Genomic DNA, 27,936 nt, shown 5'->3' with positions numbered 1-27,936 from the left:
CCGACTCACCGCAGCCCGGTCGCGCCGCGCGGCGAGTGGGCGGGGCTGCGTGGGCGGGCGGCCGCGGGGCACGCCGGGAGGTGTAGTCCTGCCCTCGGCGCCCGGTGTGGCGGCCGTCACGCCGGCCTGGAAGGGCTACGTGAGTCTATGCCCGCGCCCCTTCCACAGCCCACGTCCCGAGAAGCTGTCGCCCGGCGAGCTCCCGCATGCCGCAGAAGGGACACGCGTGCCTTCCCGTCCCTGCAGATCAATTTGTACTTGTGCGTTACTGTCAGACCTTTCTGCTGAAAAAGGTGCTTCACAGAATCACAGGATCAATTAGGTTGGAAAAGACCTCTGAGATCATCGAGTCCAACCCATGACTGAACACCATGTCAACTAGACCACGGCACTAACTGCCAAATCCAGTCTTTCCTTAAACACCTCCAGGGACAGTGACTCCCCCATCTCTCTGGGCAGCCCATTCCAATGTCTAACCACCCTTTCAGTGGAGAAATTCCTCCTACAGTCCAACATAAACCTCCCCTGGCACAGCTTAAGTCTGTGTCCTCTCATGCTGTCACTTTCACCCAGGAGTGCACAGTCATTCCTGCTTAAGTATGCAAAAAGCATTGGTTTGCATGACAGCTCCATGTGTACATTGTGCTTGACATTTTCTTTCTGAGTATAGGAACAAAAGTACATCCAATGAAGTGAGGTGAGCTGTGCATAAACTTGCCTGCTACTGCAGTAGGTTCGCACAGCACCTCAGTCCCTTCTCTCTGAGCTGCAACTTATAGGCACTAATGTAGGTACCATTTCAGGTGGCAGATACCGGGTGAGATCACTATTGGGGTGGGTAACAAGCAGGATTTATTCTGCCATTTGATCCAAAAACACTGTAAGAGGCATTTTCCAGTCTCTCACAAATTTCCCAACTATCCTTTTAAGAAGCAACAGCAAATGCTTATATGGACCCAAGAAAAGAATGTCAGTAGTTGGTGACCCTGGGTGACTTGGTACGCTGCATTGAGGTGGAAGACCATTGTAGGCCTTTTTCCTTCTGGGGGAATACAAAAAGCAGTGAGGTTTCTTTGTGCAGCTTAAAGAATAAAAGCCATAAACTGGTACAGCAACCAGATAGAAAACTAGAGCAAAATTTACCTCACAAATAATAAAGAGTTTCTCTTGCAACTGAAGAAAATTAAGAAGCACTTAGGCACTGACTAGACTATGGTTGTATGTGAGAAGCATAAAGCTGCCTGAATATGCAGAGGTGATGAGGCAATAAATAAGTGTGATCTTGAGAAAGAGCTTGAATCCAGAAAATATAAGCAAGAAATTTGGCACTGGTTATTAGTTCCTCATGATTTTTAGCAATAAACATGATCATATCAAATACATCTGATTTCCTTCTCTGTCATTCTCGCAAATACAGGGTAATTACCTGTGCCAGAGGGGCAAGAATAAAGTTGTTGACTGTAGGTGGATCTATGTTGGAATGTAGGTGTACTGTGCCACTGTAGCATAGATTCTACACATTCTATACACTCCCCCTAAAAGAATAGCTTTACAGATCAAAGTAATTTCAAAATAATACAAACTATATCTAGTTTGTAGCAGGAATTTGTGGTGTTTCGACTCTTGCTGACTACCTGCACATGAGACCTCGATAATGATGCTGGCAAACTGTGAAAATCTTCATTAACCACTAAGGAAAGATGTTTTTTCGTGAGAGGAGCAGTATAAACGGGATCATGACCTTGCAGAACACCTATCAGTCTTACAGGCAAAGCAAATTGGGCTGGAAGGAAGTACAACGTGACATTAAATTCAGAATGCAGTCTTGAAAATGAATGTTCTTGAATTAAAAACTAGTGCTTATTCCAGCATAAGTCTTGATCGTGTGTACATTTTGGTTTTGTTCCTCTTTCTCCTCGGCTCCCCTTAAGCTTTCCTCTTCTCATCCAGCTGTGATGTCATTTTGAGGTATCCTGGGCTCTGTAACTCATTTGATGATGGCTCTGTTATGCTGCCACTGTGATCTGACATATCAACTCTCCCAGCGTTTACTTTCTCTCACCAGACCTGCTCCACCTTTCTTCTGCCCAAAACTATCCCTCCACAGGGTTTGTAATTTAATGTACATTTTGCCCAGCAGCTTCTACCAGAGGCCCAGCTTGGTTAGACTCCGCTCGTTGTCACACTGTCACTGTCTAAAAATAAGGGGTAACAAATCTCCCGAAGAGATAATAAAAATAAATATTGTCTTATCCATGGATTCAATCTTTGGATCATAATCAATATCTTAAAAAAGTGCATTGTGATAAAATATTGTGAAGAGCATTATACAGTGTTCTCCAGTGTCATATGGTACATTATACAATTCACAGCCTATATTTCATAAATTTATCAGTTTATTGTGTTGACAGAGCTGCCAGAAGCCAATTCTACTCAGTATAATAAAGTCCTTCCTTTTCTGCTCAACATGTTTTAAATATTAAACAAGTTTAGTACACTTCAGATGTTACCTTCTACCTGCCTTTGAATCTTGTTGGAGTTGCTTAGCTGCAAAGCACAAAGTGACGCTCTTGTGGGTAAACGTAAATAGAGAAGTGAGACGCTCAGGAGTAAACATGTCACTGATTACATTGGAAAAAAGCTGGTAATTTAAACCAGTGTCAGTCTGGAAATGATTAACCTGATGGTAGATAGAATCCTTTAGGGGGAGGAAAACCTGTTCTACCAGGGAGGCTCTACTGGGAGCTGATCATAAAACTCATTTCAGAAAGTTATTTTAAGTTAGTGATAGAGGAGCTGAGCAGGGATGAGTGAATCTCCCTATCCAAGGTGGTCTGTGTGTCTGTGTCTTCACAACCATTTCCCATGATATAACAACATGGGCCACTGGGCCTCTTTTGCTTCTCACCAGCAGCTCTGTTCCTGGGGCTCTGCTGGCATGGACGGCTGTGGAGATTCAGTTCATTTTCTGGAAATATTGCAGTATTTGGGATGAAAATAAGGCAAAAATCTGGTTCCAAAAAAGTGCCTAAACTCACATGTGTATACATAAATATAAAATATGAAATAACAAAAATAATAAAAAATATAATATAACATAACATATAAAAATAAAAATATAAGTGCATATGCACATATGTAATATATGTGTGTATGTATATTATGGATATTTGTAGATTGTATAATATGCAACAGTATAAAATATAATATTAATACACACACACATGCAGTGGGTATTCCTTTCCACCCAAAGATTTATGTTTTCAGAAGATGTTATTTACAGAGAACCCCCTCAGCAGTGCAGGGTGGAGTAAGTAAGGTCTGTCTGGAGCAGATAATTGCTCTACCATAAGCAATGGCTCTGGCCCCCGTCCAGCAAACATAGATGGGTGGGCAAAAGGGTCACTGCTTCACATATGTGATAATTCCGGGGGGTGTCTCATAATTCAGTTCATTGCTGCACTCGTATGCATGCAATCCCTCTGCAGACGCAGCTTTTCTTTCTTTTGGGGTGTATTTTTTATATCAGCAAAGACAACCAGGAAGAAAAAAAATGTTGCATTAAAATTAGAATGGAGAGTCGACTGCTGAATCGGGGGAGTTTTTCCCGTGTTTGGTTTTTTTTTTTCTTTTTTCTTTTGTTGTTGTTGTTTTCTAAGCCTAATTCACCTTAAGGAATCTCAAAACCAGCCACAAGGGAAAGATCTGTGAATTTTTGTAATGGAAAGCGGTAGCCTCTAGGGCCCAGAGGATATGCAGAGAGGCATTTTCTCTTGCTGGTGCAGCTGAGAGCGAGCGAGCGAGCGAGCGAGAGCGAGACCTGGAAATGAAAGTAAAGAGATCAGGAGGCACATGGAGGGAGCTGCAGGGGCAGCCGATCCAGAAGCAGAATGCTGCCTTCTGTAATTAAATAGCACTTACTATTATTATTACTTCTAGTAATAATACATTAATAATATCTCTAGTAATACAATACCATTTATCAAGGAAAGTTTACACATAGTGTGGGGGGGAAAACCCGAGGAGAGGTGAGTCCTTTATTTTTATTTTGGGGGGATTATTTTTGTCTTAAACCAATTCTGTATGTGTGTGTTTGTGTATGTAGAAAGCGGTGGACTTGAGAAACAAGAAAATCTGGATGTTGCTTCATTAGAAAGTAAAGGTTTCAGACAGTAAATGCATAGATGAAACGTTGTGTAATTGCAAATTAAAAAAAAAAAAGTGAGAAATAATACGAGTGAGATTTTGAAGCTAACCCCTCTTCCGCCGAAAATATGGGGTTTGCAAAAAAAAAAAAATTGTCAGACATCCTAATCCCACCCCCTGGAAAAAAATGTGGTAGTAGTCTAAAATCGGATAGCTAGGAGAAAAGCCCCTGGGTTTATATGGAAAACTTAGTATTAATCGCGTTTGTGCCTATTTGGGGTTTGTAGGTTCGAGATCTGTGTTCTGGTCTGTATTTAGGCTGCAGTTTCCCCCTCTTGTTTGGTACAAACCCCATGAAACCGCAGAGAAGCCCTTGTGGAATTGCTTTTTAGATGCACCTTCCGTAGGGGCTTCTAAAGTTTATCAAATAAGAAGATTGTGTTTTGGTTTTGTTTGTGGATTTTGTTTGTTTTTAATTCTTTAATGTTTCGGATAGTTTCCGGGTGGCAGGGGACGTTATGCGGTTTGGGTTCGGTTTGTGTTTTTTTGGGGGTATTTTGGTGGGGGTTTTTTGTTGTTTGGTTTTTTTTTTTTTTCCCTCTTAAAGCCGCCTCCCAGACTTCTGGAGATGTGTGATTTATATTTAGGCGGATGGGGGGGGGGGAGAAAGAGTATGTTTTGGTTTGTTTTCCTTTTCTCAGGGAAGCCTGGGGGTCTCCTGCCGCGGGAGACCCCTGCCAGCGGGGCCGGGGTGGTGGGGATGCTGGGGTGCCGGCGTCCGGCAGAGCCGCGGGGGCGCGGAAGGCGCCGCCGGCCCCTCTCCTCCCAGGCCGGCCGAGGTGGCGCCTCTGTCAGTGGCGGCCTCTACGCAAGGCCGGGGATCGGCGGCCTAGTGCTGGCAGTGGGGGGAGGAGGCGAGCGCGCCATGCGTGTGTTGGAAACAGCCCCGGGACTTAGTTTTACAAATGAGGCAGAGGAGGGCGAGCTAGGTGGGCACGAAACCAAGTGGCCGAGGGACGGGCAGTGTCACACCAACTCCCTCTCCTCGCTCCTTGGCTGTGCTGCGGTGGGGGCAGGAGGGAGGGTGGCCTGTGGTACCTGCGGGTGTTATGTGTGGAGCACAAGGCTGAAGGGAACAGAAAATGGGGTGTCAGTGGCTGGGGTGGTCTCTTGAGGCTTTAGCTGCCACTGCCGTCCCTCTCCTGGGGAAACTTATGGTCACTGCTTTTATTTTCAGCGACGAGTGAGGGGGCTGTCACTGCCTTGCTCTGCATTCACTGGGTGCAGTGAATATTGCCGGGTGAAGCTCGTGGCACCCTGATGACCCCAGTGGTGTTGCGCAGCAGCAGTGGCACTAGTGGGTGCTGGGATGTGAGACGGCAGCCATGGAAGTACCTTGGGATGGCTGATGTCTGGAGGGATGGAGGTGTAAGGCCTGGTGGGCACAATGTGATGGTGGGGAATCCAAGAGCAGTTGGCTGTGAGAAGCACTCAAACCCAGGGAGTGGGGCATGGTAGAAAGCAGATGCAGGAGTGAGCAAGAGCCCAATTTTGTAATGGGTTTTGCAGGTTGTCCTTTGCTTGACATGTGCCCAGGTACCTATTCTGCTACACCACTGAAGTGGCCAAACTGCAGCCAGTGAAAAACTCCCATGTTGCAGACCAGTGCATCCTGGAGCCTTTTTCCTCGGAAGCTCCAGTCTCAGTTCTACAACCTGCCGCTTACATTTCAGTGTATTTATTTCTGGCTGAAATGTTACAGTCAAAGCCTGGAAGTCAGTCAAGTGTGAACTCATTGTCATCCCATAAATACAGTATGAAAAACTTTGTCAAATTCAGCTCTGGCAGGGTTATGAACACCTGTGTCCTTGATAAGGTAAACACAAATCTTTCTGTTCATCTCATAGTGTCCCTACCGATCTGCCTATCTAGAGCATATCTACCCAGTTTGTGATTCAGGCACCCAGTTTATTGGCTCATGCTTTCTTCTGAAGACAAGAAAACCATTTTTGCCTGTCTGCAGCATTTTATTTCTGTCTGGCAAATAGTTTGTAACTCATTGACAAACTGTGAATAAAGTTCTCTCTAGATGCTGGACCAGAGAGGATAAATGTCTCCAGACTGAAAGGATAAGAGCTTTGTAGTGGGGATATAAATACTCTGGATTTGAATTCTGCTGGTGATTTGAGTAGACAAGTCTGGACAGACAGATTTGGTGGTGGTGGGGAACGGACTCTTAGACACAATGCTTCATGAAATATTTTCTGCTGTGTTTCTAAAAATATTTAAAAGACAGAGAAAACAAAAGCTAAACAGGCTCTGTGCTTAAAATTAATTAAGCAGTAGCTGTGGTATGGTGTGCCGCAGAACTGAAGTATTGCACATATGGATAGCTTGCTGCATGTTGGATTTGCCGGTGTAACGAGTGTACAGCTTGGTCCGAGGGTTGAATGAAGCAGGCAGAGAGGCTGGAATGATGAGGGGAGACATAAGTGACTGAGTTTACTGTGGTGGGGAAGGAAGTGTGAATAGCAAAACAAGGAGTCTGAATGGCAGCCTTCAGCAGTATTGGGGGCAGGCAGGACAGAGGAGGGGTCTGCAGGCATGAAGGAGGGTGCTGGTGTGGAGTCACATTGAAAGGGAAAAGTAGTTGTTCCTGAGAGGTGTGCAAAAAGTTGTTGGGGCAGCAGCATGTGGTGTGCATTTTGAGGGTGTTGCCATGAGGAGATGAGTCTTATGTGAAAAGTCATGGCATAAGCCTGAATGTATGACAGAACTTCAGCAGAGGAAGCTGGTCATCCACTTGCAAGGAGAGAGGAATGTGGGGCAGTATCAGAGAGCAACAGTCTAGAGGGGAGATCGGGCCTGTGGTTTATGTCTAAAGAAGGCAATGGAGGGTTTTGGGTTGAAGAACATTTACTGTTGAAGATGAGGGTAGGACTGCAGAGAGTAAACAGCATGCAGTAAACACAGAGGGTTGTTTTTTATGAGAGTTTTGTAGCAAGGATCAAACTGTAGCCGTGTATTGTGGGACTTACAGAGATGCAATAGGTTGGTCAGCCATCCACAGGAAGCAAGGATGGAGTTATTCATGCTGGATGCAGTGGCAATGGTAGTGAGGAGAGAAAAAACAGAAGGGGAGCTCTGGGATGCAAGAAGTGTTGGGTAACTCTAGAAAGGAGACGTTCTGGAGCCATTCCCTGTAGCGCTTTGGCTGCACTCCAAGTTTGGGTCAGTAGTGTTTGAATGCCCTGCTCTGTGGGCAAGCAACAGTAATCAGTTCTCATTGTAACACATGCCCACATCCTGCTGTGTGGGACGTTTTAGCAGTGGGGTCAGGGTAGCCGTGAGAACAGGTACTGATCTCTTCTTTGCTTCTTGTAGAGTGTTTTAAAAGCTGAGCTCAGGAACAGAAGTAGACTGTGCATATCAGAAGCTTTTCCAGGTGGTGATTTGTTTTGTAGATATACACAATTGTAAAGGTGTGCCACAGCATTTTGGAATGCAGCCGTTGACTTTGTGATGACCAGCCAGTGTTCAACTGCTCTCCCCACAGTCACCAATAATCTCCCTTTTCATCAGATCTGTGGGCTGCTGCTTCACTTCCCTGACTTTTGTTCTCTCCAACATGGCTCATGGCTCAGGGAGCAGCAAGAGCAGGGCTGCTCCTCCATGGAAGGACAAGTGAGTAGCCAAAGGTGATGACAGTCACCAGCAAAGCTGTCACTCACTAGGGTACAGTCCCATCATATCTGAACAGTGCAATCAGAACTAGATGCCGGTAGCAACGGTCCATCAACAGTCCCAAAGAAGATGAGATTGTGAATTGGGTCCAGGGTCCAACAGTGAGTCCAGCAGTAGGAGATGGAGTGGGGATATAAATACTTTGGATTTCAATTCTGCTGACGATTTGAGTCTGGACAGACAGCTTTGGTGTGCGGGAAAAAAAGGGCTCTTAGGCACAATGCTTCATGAAATGTACCATAGACAGGACCATAGACAAGCTATCTGTGGTGCAAGTCATAGGTTTGTCCTAGAGGTAGGACTGAGGAGAGGTTCACCCACAGTATAGCTCAGACAAGGCAGTATACGTGGACCTCAGATGAAATGGAGCTCCTAGACCATGAACAGAAGATGCAATAGGTGGGAGTCTAAAGTGGGGCTATTTGGAGCACTTCAAGCCTTTCAGGGACCTATTCAGGGACCAGACAGCTGGAAATCCCTCCTTCCTCCCCGTGCTTTCCCCATGAGCCTTTGTGAGGGTCCACTTGACTCTTTTGCCTCCTCTTCTCCCCCTTCCAGTTTGTCTCTTGTCATTTCCTGTGGTGACTTTACCTGCTCTTGTCTCTGATGGCCTTTGAGGTTCTTCTACACTGCTCTGGGTTTGCTCTATCCTCTTTTGTGTATTTCACTGCTGTCTATGTGGAAATGGTTCCTACTGCTGCTCTTCCTCTTGTCTGTTCTCTCTTACTTTATCTGTTTTTGCAGAATCTCATACAAGGAGTAATATCAAATGAATTGCCTCTGTCGTTTTTTCTACCCCTCAAGCCTGTCATATTAACCTCACAGTCTCCTTGTTAAATTTCCTTGTTTCTTCCTGATTGCTCATGATCCAGGGTATTTATAAATCATTCCAGGCCTTCTGTTGGTGTTGTACTGAAGTATACCAGCACTTCTCCATCACTTCTGTTGAAAGCCTTTGTAGAGATGCTGATCATAACTCACCTTGTCAGTTGGCTTTCCTTTTCTTCCTGTGCTGCCCATCCTGTTCCAAATGCAGCTGCTTAAAATCTTCTACCTGCTGCTCAAACCAAATTGCTCCCAAATGTAATGTCTGATGACTTACAAACTGCACAGTGTCACTTTCAAGCTCTTGCTTCCTTCTGCTGCCACTTTTTTCTGGGCTTTCTTTCACTCCTGCCTTTCCCCCTTCCCCCGACTCTCCTTCTTCGTAAAGGGCAGGTATCAATTCTACATTTTGTGTGGCACAGAGAACAATCAATAAGGGCTTGCTGAGTTGTCAGGATTGATTTTTATGTACCTTAAAGGCCTCTTCACCCCGTTCCAGACTGAATGTGCCATAGATACCACAGGATATCTTAGTGGGTGAAGGGAATTAAGGGAACTGGGTGATAATGTTCTCCAAGTTGTTGTAGTGTAGAGTTAGAGAAATTAGTTTTTACCGTGATCTCTTCAGAGGCAATCCCATGCTGAGAAGGCACAGTGTCTTCATCTGCACCTTATCTCAGTGTTTCTGTGCTTGCTGCTTTTGTCCCCAAGTTCCTGTTCCTCAAATGCTGAGCATTTGTGGTCGCAGCTGGTTGATGTGAAATTTGCTGTCACTAGCAACTCTATTTTGGCACAAAGTGCCATCTTTTCTCGCTTTTGTTATTCTTTTCTTGTGTGACAGACCTCTGTACCTTAGAGGAAGGTCAGGGAGGAACCATTCCAAAATTTGCTTTCAAACTGCAAGGGATGAAGCTCATGTATCTAATGATGTGATTCAAGCCTGTTTTAGGTGAGAAAAAGGTCATAACTCCAAAATGGCTCCATCATACTACTTATTAGTCTGTGCTTGCAGAGATCAGACTGGATTTGGTCAAAACCAGAAAAGTTACTGTGCCCATAGTTGTCTCTAAGTGTGGATAACTCTCTCTTGAGCCTTCCTGAGGCACTGCCCACCCCAACTTTAAAACTCTGCAGGGTGGGGCTCTTTCCCTCTCCAAAAGAGTGTTCCCTAGTCTGTACTGCTCTAGCCTGCTGATTTTCAGCATGAAATCCTCATTGCATAGATTCAGTGCTGCCCTTTTATGTGGACCATGGCAAGCAATTCCGTCTCCTTCCTTTGTCTCTCTTTGTGATGTTCCTCCGTACACCTTATGTAGATTACTTGTTCCATATGCTGTGAAGTAAACCAGTTTAAATCTGTCCCAGGTAAATACTGGTCAGAGTTGCTTACATGGGAGGGTCTCAGCACAAATTCCTGGAATGACTGCCACTGCAGAGAAAATGTTGTTGGGTTTTTTTTCTTTTTCCTAGAAGGCGATCATGATAACAGTTGGTTCCCATTGCTTTATGTACTGGCAGCCTAAGTAGAGAGCTCAAATTAAAGTAATTCCTCTTTGCCCATGTATCTATCAGTGGCATGTGAGAAAAAGCAGATACTTGGTAGTGAGCTGCTTGCTGTTCTGTATCTGTAGTGTGGATAAATCACGGGCTTTGGTGTTCAGGGCATCTGCTCTGGAACATTTTGTTAGTAGTAAATTCAGGCACAAACAAAATACTGTGCTGTTTAATTGCCAGCAAGACCTAAAATGACTCATTTTGTGTTGTTTCTTTTTCTTCTTCTTCCACAGCAAGTATAATGGAGAGACAGAAGAGAAAACAAGAAATAGAGAAAGGACTTCAGTTCATTCAGTAAGTGGACAACCTCAGTGTTCCCTGTGGATTTGGAGGCAGTTGTCTTTCTATTGAGGATTGCAGGAACTGAGTTCTTCCTATTCACTGCTTTGGGTTTTCTGCATGGGAAAGAGATACTGTCCTGAGGATTTTTGCTGTGATTTTTCAGGGTGCTTCTTGTCCTGCCAGCTCCTTAAGCTTTAAATTCTGTCATTTTAATTTCCTTGGGTTTTACCCTCCATTGCATTTCCAGGATGATTTTTATAGTCAGCATAATGCTAATAGTTCTTGGACCTTCTATTTCATCTTCAGCATGAAGATCTCCAAGTGCTCTCTCAACAAGGTTATCCCACCTTTCTTAGGAAGAGAGATAGTGTTGCAACTCTGTAGGTGGGGAAAGCAAGGTAAATAACTTGTTAGGTACCCCATACGGTGCTTATGGGAGAAACAGATTACCTGGGTTCCTTTACAGTTGCCAGCCTGGTAGATGCCTCAGGTCACTCTTCTATGAATATCATGTTGCCTTCTAGAGCTTGAAGTGATTGCTTATGTAATAGTTAAAAGTCCAAGTACTTCCTTATAAAATACAGTAGTATTTTTTCCCTCCAATGTTTGAGTTAGCAAGGGCCTCCAACTCAGGTCTGGGTTCCATGGTGAGTAATGAGATTGATTTGTGTTCTTCTTAAGACTGCTTTGCATCCTACAATTAGTGTGGCTGAAGTCTGTGCCTCTACAGTAGGAAAACCCCCCACATCTTCCATGTTAGATATTTATATCCTGTGGTGTGGCCATGATATTTTCACTCCAACCTGAGACTAAATGGGGCTGATAACTCAGTTTCAGAGAGGCAATTGTGAGGTTTATTTTGGTAGCATTTACAAAAATGCACAAGATTCTTAGGAAGAAAATAATTTAGAAATTTGAGGTGTTGTTCATGCATCTGGGGTGTATCTTGAACTCTGAACCAGGGGCAGTGCCGTTTGTTGGTTTGTTTTGGTGCAAAAGAGATAGCCAAAGTTTATAAGCAGCACGAATGTTTCTTACAAAACCATGACATTTCCTGTACTTAATTTTAAGGAGTAGATGGTGATCAGATGAAATCTAAAAAAAGTTTATTCTGTAACCAGTAAGACCATGTATGCACTGCAGGTGAGAAAGGCTATGAAAGGTGCTAAGGATTCCTCTAGAGCCTATTGATTTCTCCTTGAAGGGGAAAAATAAATATATGGGGACCAAGCCTGAATTACTTGGATGGTCCAATTTGAAGAACAGAACCTTTCTCCTTCAGAACAGTCTCAGTGCTGTTGTGGGGTAGGTGTTACTCACACAAGCACTGCCAGTTTTGTGACACAGCCTTGGCCAACAGAGCTGGAGTTAAATAGCCTCCTAAACCTGCATTGTTTTCTCCCTTCCTTTTGTGGGGTAGACCCAAAGGCATGTGGCTAAGTTAAGGCAGAGGAAAGTGATTGCATGTATCACTGTATGTCTCTGGTTTCACAAAGAATTTGAGGAGGTCTTGGAGTGCCAATCTGGTTCCTCTCATTACAGCCAGATGCACATAAAATACACTTGTATTCTTCTTGACAATCTCTCACATGACTTGTCAAAGATGTGGTTTCTTAGGTGATTGAAGACACTTTACAGACACATTGCACAGAAAATAGCTGAGAATAAGATTCCTCTAGTTTCAAGTCCCTTTGAGACCTGACCAACACTTGACACCACTGTGACTGTTACTGAGCACAATGGTCTAATGCTCCCCAAATGTATTCTCTTTGCCTCAGCTGCCTTTTCAGTGATAAAATGTTCGGTAACTGAGATCATCAACACAGGACCAGAAAGATGGATTCCTTCATGAGACAAAAGCCCTTGTTTGCATGAATGCCTGTTTCATGAGTATTTTCTCTTCTTTTTTTTCAGGTCCACATTACCCCTAAGTCAAGAAGATTATGAGGTAATGGAGAATTTGTTTACTGAGGTTGGGAGCCCTCTGGATAGCAAGATCTGTTCTGTTGCACAGCCATTAGTTTACATACCAAAAGTGAGGAACGTGGGATGGTCTGTCACAATTTGTCTGTGACTTAAAGTCTTAAGGTTCTGACAATGACAACTTTCAGGGAAAGGAGAAGACACTTGAGTGTTCAAGAAGAATGGGGATTTGACTGGATCATTCTCCTCTACCAAATAAATTGATGTTTTACATGAGGGTGGGAAGGCAAGAGCATCTTAGTAGGCAAGAAGTTTGCTAAAACATGTGGAAAGGAATGGGAAATTGGGAAGTCTCTCCTGTCTCTGAATATCCACTTGTCTACTTGTTCTCTCCCTGCTGCCCAGGCCTTTTTGCAGAAACTGGTGAGAAACTTGTTTGCAGAGGGCAATGATTTGTTTCGAGAGAAGGATTTCAAGCTTTCGCTGGTACAATATGTAGAAGGGCTGAACGTGGCAGATTATGCAGCCTCTGACGAGGTGACCATCCCAAAGGAACTTCTCTGCAAGCTACATGTCAACCGAGCTGCCTGCTACTTTGCCATGGTGAGTGCCTTCCCAAGTCATCCTCAGGAGCCAGGGAGGACATCACAGTTGCAGTGCTGTGCAGTTGGAAAAGATGTCAGGAGGGATTTCAGTTGGTTTTGTCCGCTCCCTGGTGGAACACTGAAGGAGATGACGACACACAGAAAAGGCTGATATCACCCCACTGTTGCACTGTGTCTTGCGAGACCAAAGGAAGGATGTGATGGAGATGGGATCAGGCCTAAGGTACTGACAGTGCAGTTCTGGTCCACACTGGTGAGGAGTTAGTACAATCCCATATCTTCCAGCACTGAGCAAGCATTTCTCTGGAACACTGAGTATTGCTCTGGAGGCTCCTGCCTCCTCAAGTAGGCACTGGAAGATAGTAAGAAGGCTTTGGGTCTTGAAAGAAATTTCAACACACACATGGAGAAGATTCTGAAATACTCAGGCTCTAAAAGGCTTCCATTTTACTAAGACATATAACAACTTTCCTTTATGGCACAACCCCAGAGCAGGTCCATCCTGTTCATAATGAGGCTGAGTCCCCTGAAAATTAGCAAGTGGTCACATAATTAAAGAGTGCCAAGTGTAACATGCCCAAGGTAGAGGGGGAGAGAAGATAAGGTTGCTCAAGCAGCCTTAGTTCTGTCATTCACTGACTTTGAAGTGTTTTGAGGTTTGCAAGATTTAACAAAATGTTCTGTTGATGTAGGTGTGTTTGTACACTGGTCGGTGCACGAGGTAATAAATATGTACTTCCAACTGCCATTTATATTCCTGTTTTCTGCTGAGAGATAGAACGTTTGTATTCACACACAAGGAGGAGTTAGTCTGCTGTGCCACATCTGACTCCAGGTGGTCTCCTCCATGCAGGGGTTGTATGAGAAGGCACTGGAAGACAGCGAGAAGGCTTTAAGTCTTGACAAGGAGAACATACGAGCACTATTCCGGAAAGCCCGCTCCTTGAATGAGCTTGGAAGACACAAAGAAGCGTATGAGTGCAATAGCCGATGCTTGCTGTCCCTCCCACATGTAAGTTTTTGACATACAACTCAGCTTGAATATTGTGGCTCACAACCTTCCTCTCTGCAACATGCTTAGTGTGAGGCCAGGGGACAGTGGAAGAGGAAGTTTGGCTGTTCCTGAGAGCATGCTTATGCTCAGAAATTCTGTCTCTCTGATTCAAAGATGTTTGTCCTCCCATGTTTCTTCAGTCCAAGTCACTTCTAAAGATAGTGCCAGCCAGAGACACCGGTTAGTGACAGCAGGTTCAGTGGCCTGTTTGTGAAGAGCAAAACCCTACCCTAACAAAATGTGAACTGAGGCCATAAGAATGTTTTAATTGGCTGCTTTTATATCTCTAATGGGAATGGCTAGGAGCATGGGACGAATGGGAATTGGAGCTTTGGAAGGAAAACGTATAGTTTTCCTGTTCTGGATAAAAATGTCTCATGGTTTACTTACTGATTGGTAAGGCAAGCTGAGAAAGCTTTTTATTTCTTGAGGAACATGCAAAACTGTCCTTGACATCACATGTCATCGTTATTTTTATGTTCACGGGTGTGTAAATTTTTGCATGCAAAGGGAGCTATCTGCATATACTAGGACCTAAATATTTTCCTGATAATGCTTTTGTTGAGCATCATCTTAGGCCAAATACTGAACAGGAAACCAGACTGGTTACACAGGTTCTAGTAAGCACTGGTTAACTTTGCTAAATTTGGTTCTGATCCATCACTGTAATGCTATTACAAGAAAAATGCATCTACCTCCACACGAGAAGTTAACTTTCCTTTATTATTATGTTACAGAATCAGTCTTTGAAAGTCTTGTTAGCAGGTAGTAATTCCTTTTGTATAGTTTGTAAATTCTAGTTTCTTTGACTTGGCAGAACAGGGTGACCAAAACATATTGAAGGTATCATGTTTGGGAATGAAGAACCGTTTTTTAAACAAGCCCTTTTATTAACAAAAGCATCTAATGTGTGTGTTTACATAAAGCCATATCTGCCTATATTTCACATTGCAGTTGAGTCAATTTAATTTAGTTTTTAACCATCTAGTTATGATTACATAGCTCCTACTATTATCAGTACAATAATTGTGGTCTACAGACAGTTTATCAAACTTCTCTATGGCAGGAAAGTTCAGCCTGCCATATTGAATGATCTGCATTCTCTATTCTAAACAATTCAATCTTGAAAATTAGCATACCCCATTTTCTTATTACCTGATTAACAGAAATCATATGCTTTCTCTGCATCAAAGACAAGTCATCATCTCACTCTTGTTTCCATTACCCTCTGGAGCACATGGATAGTTCCATCTTGCATTGCTGTCATTGCTGAGAACTTTGTTGTGAAAACAGCCTGTCTTTAAACTTCACTGATGAAGGGTCTGCCACTCAGTTGGCTCACTCTGTAGCAGAGTTACCTTATTTCTCAGCATGGTGAAATTAATACTCCTCTGTGATATGCTTTTTTTTGTATGGTATAGGGTGTTTTAGAAGAGGAAATGGGCAGGTTAGATTTTGTCTTCACTGAGTTCAGAGAAGACGGTGACAACTCATGTTGAAGGTGTGGGGGAGTGCGTACAATCAAAACATGGCACTCCAAATTGAAGGGAAAAGTTAGTGATAGTGTGGGCTGGAAGAACCAGAGTCTTGTCATGTGTTGAAAGGGAAAGGACTGAACCTGCACGGAGAAGGAGATTGGAAAGACCAGCATGGCAAGTAGAGAGAAGACTGGTGATGAGGGAGGAAATGTTGGAATGTAGAGGGATATCACAATAGGTTGGGCAGATACTTTTTTCTTCTTCGAAGAAACTGTTAAAGTACTCTGATATTTTTGTGAACAGGGAGAGAGAGGAAAGCAGAAGTAAACAGTTGCTGGTATAAGTTAAGAAGGTTGTGGGCAGAAAGCCCATGGTGGTGTGTGAGTGGGCATGGGCACTGGGCAGGGAGGGTGGTAAATGGCACGCAGTGAGGAAAGCTAAAGGATCTGCTTGACTAAGCTGAGGCAGTTTCACTGGAGCTGAAGACAGTGAAAATGCCTTCTAGCTAGTAAGTTGGAAACTGAGTCTTGGTTTCAGCTTTAAAAACAAAGAAACAAACAAACAAGTAAAACAGGCTAGTGAATATAGTCTGCATATCAAAACTGATTATTAACTCTGCAGCTAGCAGAGAGGGAAGACATGCAGGCTTCTTCCCAGGCATGGAGACCTTGAAGAAGCTGTATCAGCCCCTAGCAGCCAGCCTTGGCAGCTCTTCCAGCCATCTTGCCAGCAGGACTCATAAACCCTGCTTTTGCAGAGTGGGTGCTTTTTTGGAAGCAGATATTTGATTCTGATCTTCTGCAGCATTGAATATTCACTCTGGACTTCTGTAGAGTGTAGGGCAGAGTTCTTGGTGCAACTGCAGCATCTTGGCAGGACTCAATGACAAGAACACTGAGGTCTGCCTGGACTCTCCTAGGGCTGCTCTGGGAATTGCCCACCTGCTACTGTCTAAAAAAATTGAGACCTCTTGGTGCAGCCCAGTGTGCATAACTGCTTTCCTCTTTATTTCATTCTGTGTGCCACAAAACTGAAAGTGTCCTGTCAATGGTTTTATCCCCAGGATGAAAGCGTCACACAACTGGGACAGGAACTTGCCCAGAAGCTGGGACTGAGGGTTCGAAAAGCATACAAAAGACCTCAGGTATGACTTCTTTTTAGTTAGAGAGTATCCTTTGGCTTGTGCAGATTTACTTTTGCAGAAGTGGGAGGTGCTGCTCTGCGGTTACAGACACATGTACACCACCCTGCCAACCCTCTTGCAGGCTGCTAGGCTGTGTACACTTCGTGGTGGAGGAAAGGCCTGCGCTTTGGGAGAGCAGCAGGTACACGTCTGGTCAGATCCCAGGAAAGGAGGCAAAAAGCGAGTCCTGGGTCCACTAGTTAACACCACTGGCTGGATCTGTAACTTGGCTCTGCAAGGAACTGCTGCTGTAATTGGAGTACTGTAGGTGTTTAAATGTGTACCCTGCGATGGAGCTAGAGGGCGTCAGGCCACTGCTAGCGCTCTCCCATAAAGCTGCCTTGGTCATGGATTTTGTTGTCAGAAGTAGGGAACATAAGCTGGTAGTGGAGGCTGACGTTTTCATTCGCATCCTCGGCCCCATGCACGGTGGTGTCTTAATCAACCAGAGTGTTCCATTTCCAGAGGGGCACCTTTGTAATATGAAGTGGAGTGATTGGTGGGCATTAAGTTTACAGAGAGCTTTTGGGTAAATCTGGCTATAACGTTTTAATCCTTTCCCTGACAAACTTCACATGTGATTTGCCTACCCTGACAAAAACTCCTTGATGTTGTAGCAGCTCTCAACACTCCCAAATGATTCTGTCTCAAAGAAAGGGAAGCTTTTTGCAGAAATACTTTTTGCAGCTGTTCGCTGTGTAGGCCTTGCTGCCTTTTTTTGGTGTTGTCATGTTACTCAGTTGAGATGGGCTTAAACTACCTGTATGTGAGAAATATAAAAATTAAAAACTCTGAAATACTTTTTATTATTTGAAATTTAGTGATTGGTATTTTGATAACTTTGCAATCTCTTGTGTTGACTTCCAGTTTTCATTCCAGCGCTGTAATACCTTCCAAAAATAGTAATTTCTTAAAAAAAAGAAACAACCTTCTGTTCCTTAGGGAAGTTTTTTGCTTCCTGATTGTGTCGGATGTTCTGAGGTGTACAGAACAGATTTATGTCCCTTTTTAGTGTTAAGAAACATGTACCCTTGTGTCACAGCCTTTTGGGGTAGCTTTTATTTTGGGGCAATGCCTGGAAGGAAACTCTATTGTAACCCAGCTTTGCCTAGTTTATGAACATTCATGGGCTGAATTCTGCTCTAAAACCTCTCTCTTCCTTGCAGCAGGAATTGGAAACATTCTCACTACTCAGTAATGGCACATCAATCAATTTGTCAAACCAGGTAGAGTTTGCATCCTGTGGTTGTTACTCTTTGTGGATTGTGTTACTAGAATGCTTTGCAGTTTTGTTTACATGCAAATTTATAATGATCTTTTAGGATTGAACTGTATTAATTAGTTTTCCACTTTTAAGGAATATTTTCAAGGAAATTAATTTCTTTGAAAATATTTCTAGTGACAGCATTTTTGTTGTCAGTAATTAGATTACTGAAAATGGTCATTTTGCTTAGTTATTGTGAATGTTTGCTTTCTCTTGCATTTTAAATAAATTTTCATTTTCAAGTTTTTATGTAGTTAACAGCAGTGCTAAGTAAAAGTCAGAAAGTGCAACTGCTGAAGAAACATACAAAATTAAATGCTGTGATGTACTGAGAGAGGTACATACACAGTTTATGTACTCTGTACTGTCCTGGCACGTCCAGGTGACCAGGGCACTGTACAAATGCTAAGGTAAAATATAAGAAATTGCGGATTTCATTGTTCTAACACTGGGTAAAAAAACCCCAAACTAAACGCTTGCTGTTTTTACCGGCTGTTTGGTAGCTCACACTGCTCCTTAAAGCAAACAAACAATAAAACTGTAAACATTGTAATTTTGTACAATAAGGTGGGATACTAAAGAATTAGTTTACCTCTCATGCTTCAGTGCCTTGCCTTCACATCTTTCTATGAAGGCCAGTCAGCTTTCTTTAATGGTTGTGCCTAGTTTTTAATTTGAAAATCTTTCCTTTTGCAAGAATTGAAAGTAGTGCAAAAACTATTGTAGTAGATGCAATATCTCAAGACAAATGCTTTACTTGTGCCTTTTTAAGTTTAAGCTAAAGGCACACGTGCTTACCTCTTTTTATGTTTCTGTAAAATATGGACTCAATTTATTTCTTGCCTGGAACTCCCAAGTCAGCAGTTGTCTTGGCGGAAACATTTTCCTGTTTTGAGTTTGCTGTAAAAGTTTGTGGTTTTTAGATCACAAAATATGTGAACTAAGAAAAGGAACGTTGTGTAAGATCAGGCTAATCGGCTCTCCCATGCTGTGGGCTGATCAGTTGATGCATCCTGGGACTTGGGACACAGTACTCTCACCCACACATGAAAAACCCTACTCTATGTATGGATTTATTCAAATGGTTGGATATTGTGCAGGGATGGTATTCCTTTGCAGCAAAATGGTTTGTACACGGATGAAGGTAAAAACGAATAGGTTCCTTGGATTAATGGCCTCTTAAAGTTCATTGCCTTTACTGCTCTAGCAAGGAAAGAGGCCATAGAGGAAAAGAAGGGGTCATATGCATTTAGTAGTAGTAAAGAATCTCATCTGTGAAGTGTGGATATGTTTAAAGATTCATTTATCACAATATTTTTCTCTCCCCTTTCCTACATCCTCTTTGCAGACTGCTTCCAATGGATTGGGTTCGATAGATGACATCGAAACAGGTAAAAATATCCCTCTTCTCAGATTTTTGTGGCTTCAGAAAGGTATGTGACTAGACTGGCAGGCCTGAGAGGTTCATCCCTGCATTTGTGTCTCTTCTGCACGCTCCTGGCTTTGGTAACAAGGAAGAGGGAAAGGTGGTAGAAAGCAGGAATGTTTTTTCTGCAGAAAAGGCCAGGCCCAGTGAGAGACACATCTGGGAATTAAAAGGGTCTGCTGAGATACACAGCTCTCTCCAATTGTGCTTTCTTGAAGCTTGGCAAAGCTTCTGAAGCTCTGCTCCCAAACAAAACAGTCCAGACAAAGTGAAGTTAAGGTTGTAGGCACTGCTTGTGCTTTGAGTGTGTATTGTACTCCAGGATGTTAAGGTGGAGCAATTGAAAACAAAAGGAGTTGGGAGGGACCAGGGAGAGCTGAGTTCAGGGTTAGGCACCCAGGAGGAGCAGAAGGAGGGCTAACAAGGTTGCTTTTCTCATGCTGTGAAACAAGTGACCTTAACTCTGCCCCTGTAGAAAGGCTTGCTTAGTGTGTTGCCCTTTGTTGTGTGCTGGAGCACTGAGCTTGTGCCTCTGAGCACATCCCTCTTTGTTCCTTCAAAAGGTAAGGAACACACTTACCTGTGTGTGAGGGTAAGTGTGAGGACTTACCACTGCAATGGCTCTTTTTATAGAAAGAAACTAATTTCATCATTAAGGTGCTTTCGGAAACATGTTAGTTTTCTGTTGAATGCCAGTTCAGCAGCTGAATGCTACATGTGATCATGAGACCCAGTTCTGTGAATTAAGGAGACTTTTTCACATTATCTTGCAGTGCTGAAATGAACTGGACTCCTACTATAGAGTACAGAGTGACTGCATCCAGTAAGCTCTTTAATTAGGATTTGTGTTAAGAGCAGCATGCCACCTTTGCTGCAGTTCAGGCAGACAAAGCCTTTACTGCTAGGAAACCTTTTCAAAAGCACTGGAATTATGTGTTATCCCACTGCCCTGAGAGTGGTGTGCCACCAGGAGGGCTGTGGGTGCTGGGAACCTTGAGAGTTTCAGATTCAAAGCTTTTTTAGCAAGGGGTTTTTTTGTTGTTGGTTTGGTTTTGAGATCCAAACTCTTCAAGCCCTTTCCTCCATGTTTTGCTTGAAGTGATCTGATTAACTCAGCCTGTTCCACAGAGATCGTGGCTCAGATCTGGCTCAGTATGGCCTTTGGCTAGCTAATGCACTAGGGAACCACTGCTGTTTGGGGAAGTGGAGCTAGAAACTGGGCTTTTAAAAACTCTGTACTTGCCCCTCTGGGTCAGACAGGTGTATGGCCAGAGAAACTGCCAGATGGGAGGGCTTGGTTTGAGACTTGGTTTGTGGGAGCATATAGACAAGACCCTCACTGAGCTTATAATATATACCTGGAGCTTAGTGTCATGGCAGTGGCAGAAATCAGGAGGGGGGTGTGTATCTGTGAGCTACTCTTCAAAGAAAACTGTTTTATTTTTTGAAGATGGAGCAAACATTAGGTGAATGGAGGAAGTGCATGAGCTTTCTGTAAGGAGAGTACATGAAATATGGGTATCGTGGCTGGTAAGGTCAGCAGATGGGGTGTCCTGAGGAAAGCAGGAATGGGAAAGGAGGGATAGGAGAAAAGATTGGACAGAGGAGAGTGGGAGGAAATGGCTGAAGGAATGACAGGGGTGGTCAGAGAGAGGGGAGCAGACATCTCCCCTCTGCTCCTTGCAAGTAGTGGAACCTGTTGGTCCCTGCTCTTCTCCTTGCCCTTCACATGCACTGTGCTGTGGGGGGTCCCATGTTATTCTCTGCCTTTCGGTTGTGCATTCAGCTTTTCTGGATTTGGGGCCTCTTAGGATGTGTGAGGGCCTCTTTTCTCTGCTTCCCAGTCTGAATGGAAACTGGAGAGCCTCATTCATTCCTCAGAGAAGGTCTGAACTGCTGGATCCTTTGGGGCCCTGTCATCGTGAACCCTTTTGCTCCCTGCTGAATGTGTCCCTATCCCTTCCAGCGTGTTCTGAACTTCTTGTTGGCCTCTGCAGGGATCTTGACAGTACTCCAGATTTAAACATCTGAAAAATGGGAAGGCACAAGCCATCCCTTTGTACTACAGGGAATCTGGCTGAGCTGCCAGCTTAGAGGCCGTCACCGAGGGAAGCTGGATGGCTGGCTCCCTAGTGCAGATGGGGGTTCTGCACCAAAGGGACATGATCCGAGAGAAGTCATCACAAAGGAGGCATGGGCTTGGAGCCGAGCCTGGTCTGAGGGGCAGTTGCAAAACTAAGGACACATACAGCCTGCCTTTGAGCTGCTGCCTGTGGGAAATGTATTCAGCTGCAGCACTGAAAGCTTGTGTTGGATTCCATAAGGTACAACATGTGCGTTCTTTCAATGACATGCTTGAGGATGTGGAGAGGGTGCCTGAGTTTGTTCCTTACCACTTCCCCCTGCTTTCCCTGCCTTTTATCACAGCTTGGCCTCCAGTGCCTTTGCTGTGGTCCATCCACGTGGACCACTCACAACAAATGCTGTAGGAAAGGTTGCAATGGGTGGTGCTGTGCTCCTGGTGGGGCTAGAGATAAGGGGGCCTGCCTGTATGTGTTGTCACTGCTGTTGTTTTGTTCCGGACTTGGGGGTTTGCTGCAATTGGTTATTTGCTGAGCTCTCTAAGAAAGGCACCACCACATTCCTCGGTCACTGAACACGCGCTGGAGATACAGTAACAGGGCTTGCTCGCCCAGTCCCAGTTACAAAGGGATGGCCGAGTTCTTGTGGGGGCTGAGTGAGCAGACAGGAGGCATTTCTTGCTGGATCAAGTTTTGTGTCTCCAAAGCTTGTCTAGTTTCTTTCTCAAACTTATCAGTCTTTTTAATAAAAGTTATTGTCTCTCCTTCCAAACTTTGCCTTGCTTATAGCCTTAGACCATTGCAGCTACAGTGCAGCCTCTGGGATGTGGGTGGAGAAGGTAGCATCTTTGTCTTATTTCTTTTCTTTTATTCCAGGACATCTACACAGGGGCAGAATTAAGGTAGTTTGGGTGCTTGGTTTGAGAACTGCAAATGTAATACTGCATTTTCCAAATTTCTAACATTTGAACTTCTTTTTTTTAACCTTTAATTTTTTTGAGAATAAAATGCTCTTCTTTGAAAAATATGTGCTTGTAACTTAACTTCATTTAACAGAGGTTTATATTGCATGATGGGAACATCTTACCATTTCAGTAGTGTACTGGAGAGGGAAAGAAGCCTTAGGGAAAATCACTGCCTCTCTCCTGGCTCTCACAAGTTCCCAAGGGGATGTTTGCTGCTCACGTGTTGAGGGGGAGTATGGGCAGCCACCTCCCAGCTACAGACATCAGGAAGGACTCAGGAGCTGGGAATTTACCTGGGTAAAGACAGCCGAGTGAGTCTGATGGGGATTTCTGGGGACACGTTGATAGCATAACGTGATCTGAGCACTCAGTCTCCAACTCTCTTCTCAGCAGGGCCTCGTGTTTTTTATCTTCTGCTGTTTAGGAGGCCTGGGTTTTTAGAGAGGGTGTATGTGAGTAAGCAAGCTTTCAGCTGGGATATCAAAGCTCCAAGGACTAGAGAAGGCAGTGATCTCTGCCAAATGCATTAGTGAAGAACATTAAAGAAAACACCAGGTGGTGGCTTATAGAGAAATTGGATTATGTGCCCCTGGCCTTTAGTCCTGGCCGTAGTGAACTCAGTAACTGCTCAGCCACAGGTTTTGTGTTATTCCTGGTTACTGTACTGCTTGCCAAATCCCGACAGTCAGACTGGGCACTGGCCCTTAGAATGTATTTCAGCTATTGGTGAACCATTGGAGAGCGGGAACAAAAATGAAAGGGCAAGTACTCTTCAGACTAGAGCCTCTCCTCTCGAAAAATTGGCATACTTCGTTTTTGTGATTTGTGGAGTTGTACAATATTGTTTTTGCCAGGCTGTGTTCTGCTTGCTTCCTGCAAGAGGCTCTCCTGGTGACTGGCTCTGTTTCTCTCTCATCACAGACTGCGCTATGGACCTGCAGTGCCTCCCGGCTCCTTTGGCCACCTCCATCCCTGTGAATGATGGGCTGGCCCCTTTGCCCTCTGACGCAGATGCAAAGGGCTTGCCTACCTCGCTCCCTGCTGCCAGCTTGCTCCCATCTCCAGACTGTGTACCTTTGCCAGTGCCTGAGAGCGTGGAGGACTTCACAGATGGGGACATCATTGGGGAAGAACTGGACTCCCTCCTGGACTCCCTTGCTGAAGGGTCACCATACCCTCTAGTAAGAGTTGGCATTGCATGGGTCCCCTGCTTCTTGTTCCAGATATGTCCTTGGAGCATGAGGATATGCATGCTGCCTCTCTCTGTTTGTAATTATTTTCTCCTAACTCTTCCTCTGGCAAAACCCATTCATTACTTCCTTTATTTCTGCAAGTGGCTTGGGAGTATCTAAAGAGCCCTCCTCCAAGCCTGTTTTGCTGTGTGCAGCTTCATGGAGCTGCCTCTCAAAATGTACCCTAGGTAGCCTTCCCTGGACATTTCCTTCCACCTGGCCTCTGGTGTCGAGGAGTTGAAGCAAGTCTGAGGGTAGAAATGAGTGGGGTGAAACAGGAATGATGGATGTATTTCATACAGTGGCCATGCTCTAAGGTTCTTGTATTTTGTGCAGGCTGCATTCAGCCTATGCTCTTTGAACAGGTCTGGAAGCTGCAGACGCAGTCTGTATTCATAGTTATGTTAGATTTTATTTGCCAGTGTTGCTGATGTTATGTGAGCCAGCTTAGGTCTGGAGGCAATATAATCGCATTCACGTTGGATGCCTCTGAGCCAAAAAGTCCTGATGGGAGGTGCCACGAGTCATGGTCCTTACCCTGACCTCAGTGCAGTGTGTACTCAGCTGCACTGTTTCTCAACCTGAGCTGGTTTAAGTGCCCAGCACAGGGCTCTGCCTTGCAGACTGATGAGCTCAGGTAGCCCAACACCTGCTCAGGGATCTTGGTCCAGACTGTTTGCAGTATAGATAGATTGGAAGGTCTGTGGTGGACTGAGCTGCCAGGTATCCTTTGGCTTCAGATAGTATAGCACGCACCTCAGTGGGAGCCTCTTGCTCTCTGTTGTCATCGTTTAGCCCCAGTCAGCAACTAAGTACCATGCAGCTGCTCACTCACTTTCCCCCTGCCCCTTCCCCAGTGGGGAGGATAATGAAAAAAATCAAAAATCCAAACTTGTAGTTTAAGATAAGAATAGTTTAATAATTGAAACAAAATAAAATATGATAATAAAAATAATAACAATAATAATAATAATAGAAAAGGAGAGAGAGAGGGAGGAATAAAACCCAAGAGAATGAAGTGATGCATAATCCAGTTGCTTCCCACCCACTGACCAATGCCCATCCCATCCCTGAGTAGCAACTGGTGACTTCTGATCTAGTCTCCCTAGTTTATATACTGGGCATGATGTTTTGTGGTATGAAATATCCCTTTGGCTTGTTCAGATCAGCTGTCCTGGCCATGCTCTCCCGCAGCTTCTTGTGCATCTGCTTGCTGGCAGAGCATGAGAAACTGAAAAGTCCTTGACTTAGAGTGAGCACAACCTAGCAACAACCAAAATACCAGTTTATTATCAGCATTTTTCTCATGCTAAATCCAAAACACGGCACTGTACCAACTACTAAGAAGAAAATTAACTCTGTGCCAGCCAAAACTAGGACATCAGATTTAAGTCTCTACTCCTCATTCCTAATGTGCTGTTTATCCTCCTCCTTCCTGATTCCCCGAAGTCTCTGGTCCAGGGCACCATTCCTGCCAATCTGCCAACCGAGATGCCCCAGTTGATTCCTGTGTTTCCGGGGGGAACTCCGCTGCTGCCTCCAGTCGTGACAGCCAGCATCCCTGTCTCCACCCCTCTGCCACCCGCCTCCTTTGGCCTGGTGATGGATCCCACCAAGCAGCTCTCCTCCTCCTCTGTCCTGGATGCCTTCGAGGCCCCACCAGGAGGAAGTGGCGGCTCTACTTTAGATTCTCTGGATTCCCTGGATCTGCTTCCCTACACAGACACACGGCTCGATGCCCTGGACTCCTTTGGGACAAGCAGAGGGTCTCTGGATGCCTTGGATTCCTTTGCCATTGGTAGGTGCAGAGTGACGGGGTTTTATGCTGCCTTAGCTGTGAATGCATGCCAAAATTATTTCCTTCAGTGCTGAGAACATCCATCATGTGGCTTTATCTGCTGGTGTGGCAGAATGGGAATATAAATGGAGAGGAGAGCAGAGAGTTGTCTTGGACAGAGCAACTGAGTAAGTTTAGCTCAGGAGTAATGAGAAAGGCTGTAGGTGTGTAATCCCAGACAACCAGTACGTGCACGGAGTGAAGTTTAAAGAGGAGAATGGAACACAAAGGTGTATAATGATGAATGGTGAGATTTAAACCTGGCTCGGTGTCCAGGACACCTCCCTTGGCACAATTTGCTGGACTATAGCATGCTTCCTCCCCCCTCCTCATTTTACACAAAGCATGTGCAAAGCATGAGCAAAGTCATGGTGACTGTTTGAGATCATGCAGGACCTTGTTATGCTGGGCAGAATGGTAGAGGCTGAGGTCAGTTTTTCCTATCTCTGGATTCAGGGCAGTGAGTGTCCTCTTGAATGAGGCTCTGCACTCTGATGTCACAAGCAGAAAAGCTGAGGAGGATGGTGGGCAAAGAGTAAGTGCCTTCCTGTCCAGGAGGAAAGGCAGGCTTCTTCTTGGTTAACTTGTCCCCAGTGTTGCAGTATATTGGCAGCAAAAGTATTTTGAGAACAGCAGAGACTGGCCAGTTAGCCTTCAACACTCACATTCACCTCAGCATTGGCTTACCTTTGAGTTGCCGCCTTGGGAATGCCAGTGCTCAGCAGCATAGAGTTGGATTCAGTAGGATTTGTGGGACAAGAAGGCCTTTCCTGGAGTTTTTCCAAGTCCGGACAGCTGCTTTGGGGATAAAATATTAAAATATTATGAAATAAATAAAGCAAATTGATTTAATAAGCATTTGTTTGTCTTTTTGTGAGCAGAATTGCCTCTGAAAGTGAAATGATTGTATTTATCTTGTGGGGCTCTTTTCCCTTTCTTTTGCCCAGAAGAAACTAGCTCTCAGGAACTGCGACACCCACCTGGCAGCCAAAAACCATCGCCTGTGGTGAGTGAGCTACTCCTCCGTGCTGATGTCCCAGAGTGCTCTGGAGCCAAGGTAGTAGTGACTTGGGTGATGTAGGTAATTTGGGCCCCTCTTCTTGACCTGCCCCAGTGAGTTTTGCCTTCCATGTCGTGGCAAGGCAGGTAAAGATTTCCCCAGTCAGTAGGAAGACCTTTGTTCCATCTTTGTTTTTATCTGTAACTTCATATTGCTGGGGTAGACATGGTATGGCTTTGGTTGTAGGGTCAACAGGGGATCATGGACGCTGATGTCCCACTGTATCTGGCAGCCACATAACGCTCAAGGATGGGGCAGAGTAAGCCAACTTTGACTTCAGGCTACTGAGGCTCTTTGCTGCTCTCTGGCCCTGTCAGGAGGCTTCTCCAGATACACTGTTCTGTCTCTGTCCTATGTCTCCAGTTTGGAGAAAAAGGAGATGGTTAGCAAGCTTAGAGTAACAATTATTCTTGAGTTTCTGTCATCTGCTAGCCCTATTAACATCAACGTGAATCTCCCTGAAGATTTACTGATATGTGGTTTGGTTTTTTTTCTCAGGTTGGGATAGGGTTAAAAGCCTTTCAGTGGAGAGCTTATTGTGATGGAAGGAATGGGAAGGAGCAAGGGGGGCATTTTGTTCTGTGGCTCATGATAGAAAACTGAGATCCCTTACCAGTAGAGAAAGAGGCCTGTCTTTGAAGTGAACATACCACAGTGTTTGTTCTCTTTGAAGAAGTTGCATGCAGCTCTTTTGGAAATGTCATTTCAGATGTGAGCACTTTTATGAGAAAGGAAATGGGAAAGGTTTTTGAGAGACTGGAGTGGGGCAGGGGGTTAGAGAGGTTTCTTGCTCAGGTAGTTGCAGAGCTGAAAAGAGAGGTACATGTGTTTTCTCTCAGGTCAGCCTTGGTGGAGTGAGTCATCCAGCTGTGCCCAAGGTCACCGAGCACCTGCTGTCCCAGCCAGAACCAGTAATGCCCAACACAGCCCTGCTAGTGAAGAACCCACTGGCAGCTACTCACGTCTTCAAGCAAGCCTGTCATATCTGCTACCCCAAAACAGGTAATGCGTTTGCTCTGCCACCAGAGCACTGGTCCAGGCTAGGATTTGGCTTTCCCTGGGCTGATGAGGTTATTCTCTCCTGCAGGGCCCAAGGCTGGTGATTACACCTATCGGGAAGGCTTGGAGCACAAGTGCAAGCGGGACATCCTGCTGGGCAGGCTGAAGAACTCGGAAGATAAGATCTGGAAGAGGATCCGTCCTCGCCCAACAAAAACCAACTTTGTAGGATCCTATTACCTGTGCAAAGGTGATCTGGGGCAGTTGGTGGCCAGGAA

General features: G+C 44.7%; 1 protein-coding gene across 8 annotated transcripts in view; it reads left to right on the top strand.

The window, feature by feature from the left end:
* Positions 1-3,660: 3,660 nt before the first annotated feature.
* Positions 3,661-27,936, top strand: part of ZC3H7B (zinc finger CCCH-type containing 7B) — a 47,291-nt gene continuing 23,015 nt past the window's right edge. The window contains exons 1-13 of one of the 8 annotated variants that reach the window (XM_032687790.1): positions 3,661-4,028; positions 10,503-10,563; positions 12,466-12,499; positions 12,880-13,077; positions 13,933-14,091; positions 16,675-16,755; positions 17,964-18,020; positions 19,407-19,449; positions 23,452-23,711; positions 25,212-25,560; positions 26,547-26,605; positions 27,499-27,661; positions 27,747-27,908. In XM_032687790.1, the coding sequence (XP_032543681.1) occupies positions 10,511-10,563; positions 12,466-12,499; positions 12,880-13,077; positions 13,933-14,091; positions 16,675-16,755; positions 17,964-18,020; positions 19,407-19,449; positions 23,452-23,711; positions 25,212-25,560; positions 26,547-26,605; positions 27,499-27,661; positions 27,747-27,908 (1,618 nt within the window). In that variant the 5' untranslated portion in view covers positions 3,661-4,028; positions 10,503-10,510. Of the gene's footprint in view, positions 4,029-5,057; positions 5,136-7,791; positions 7,831-9,473; positions 9,665-10,502; positions 10,564-12,465; positions 12,500-12,879; positions 13,078-13,932; positions 14,092-16,674; positions 16,756-17,960; positions 18,021-19,406; positions 19,450-23,451; positions 23,712-25,211; positions 25,561-26,546; positions 26,606-27,498; positions 27,662-27,746; positions 27,909-27,936 lie in introns of those variants that run through there. The other 7 variants (XM_032687788.1, XM_032687791.1, XM_032687786.1 and 4 more) reach the window with 7 other exon arrangements.

The sequence above is a fragment of the Chiroxiphia lanceolata genome, chromosome 5 (genome assembly GCF_009829145.1).
Source record: "Chiroxiphia lanceolata isolate bChiLan1 chromosome 5, bChiLan1.pri, whole genome shotgun sequence".
NCBI classification, from domain to species: Eukaryota; Metazoa; Chordata; class Aves; order Passeriformes; family Pipridae; genus Chiroxiphia; species Chiroxiphia lanceolata.
The sequence above is the reverse complement of the archived record's forward strand: the minus strand, read 5'-3'. Positions and strand labels throughout refer to the sequence as shown.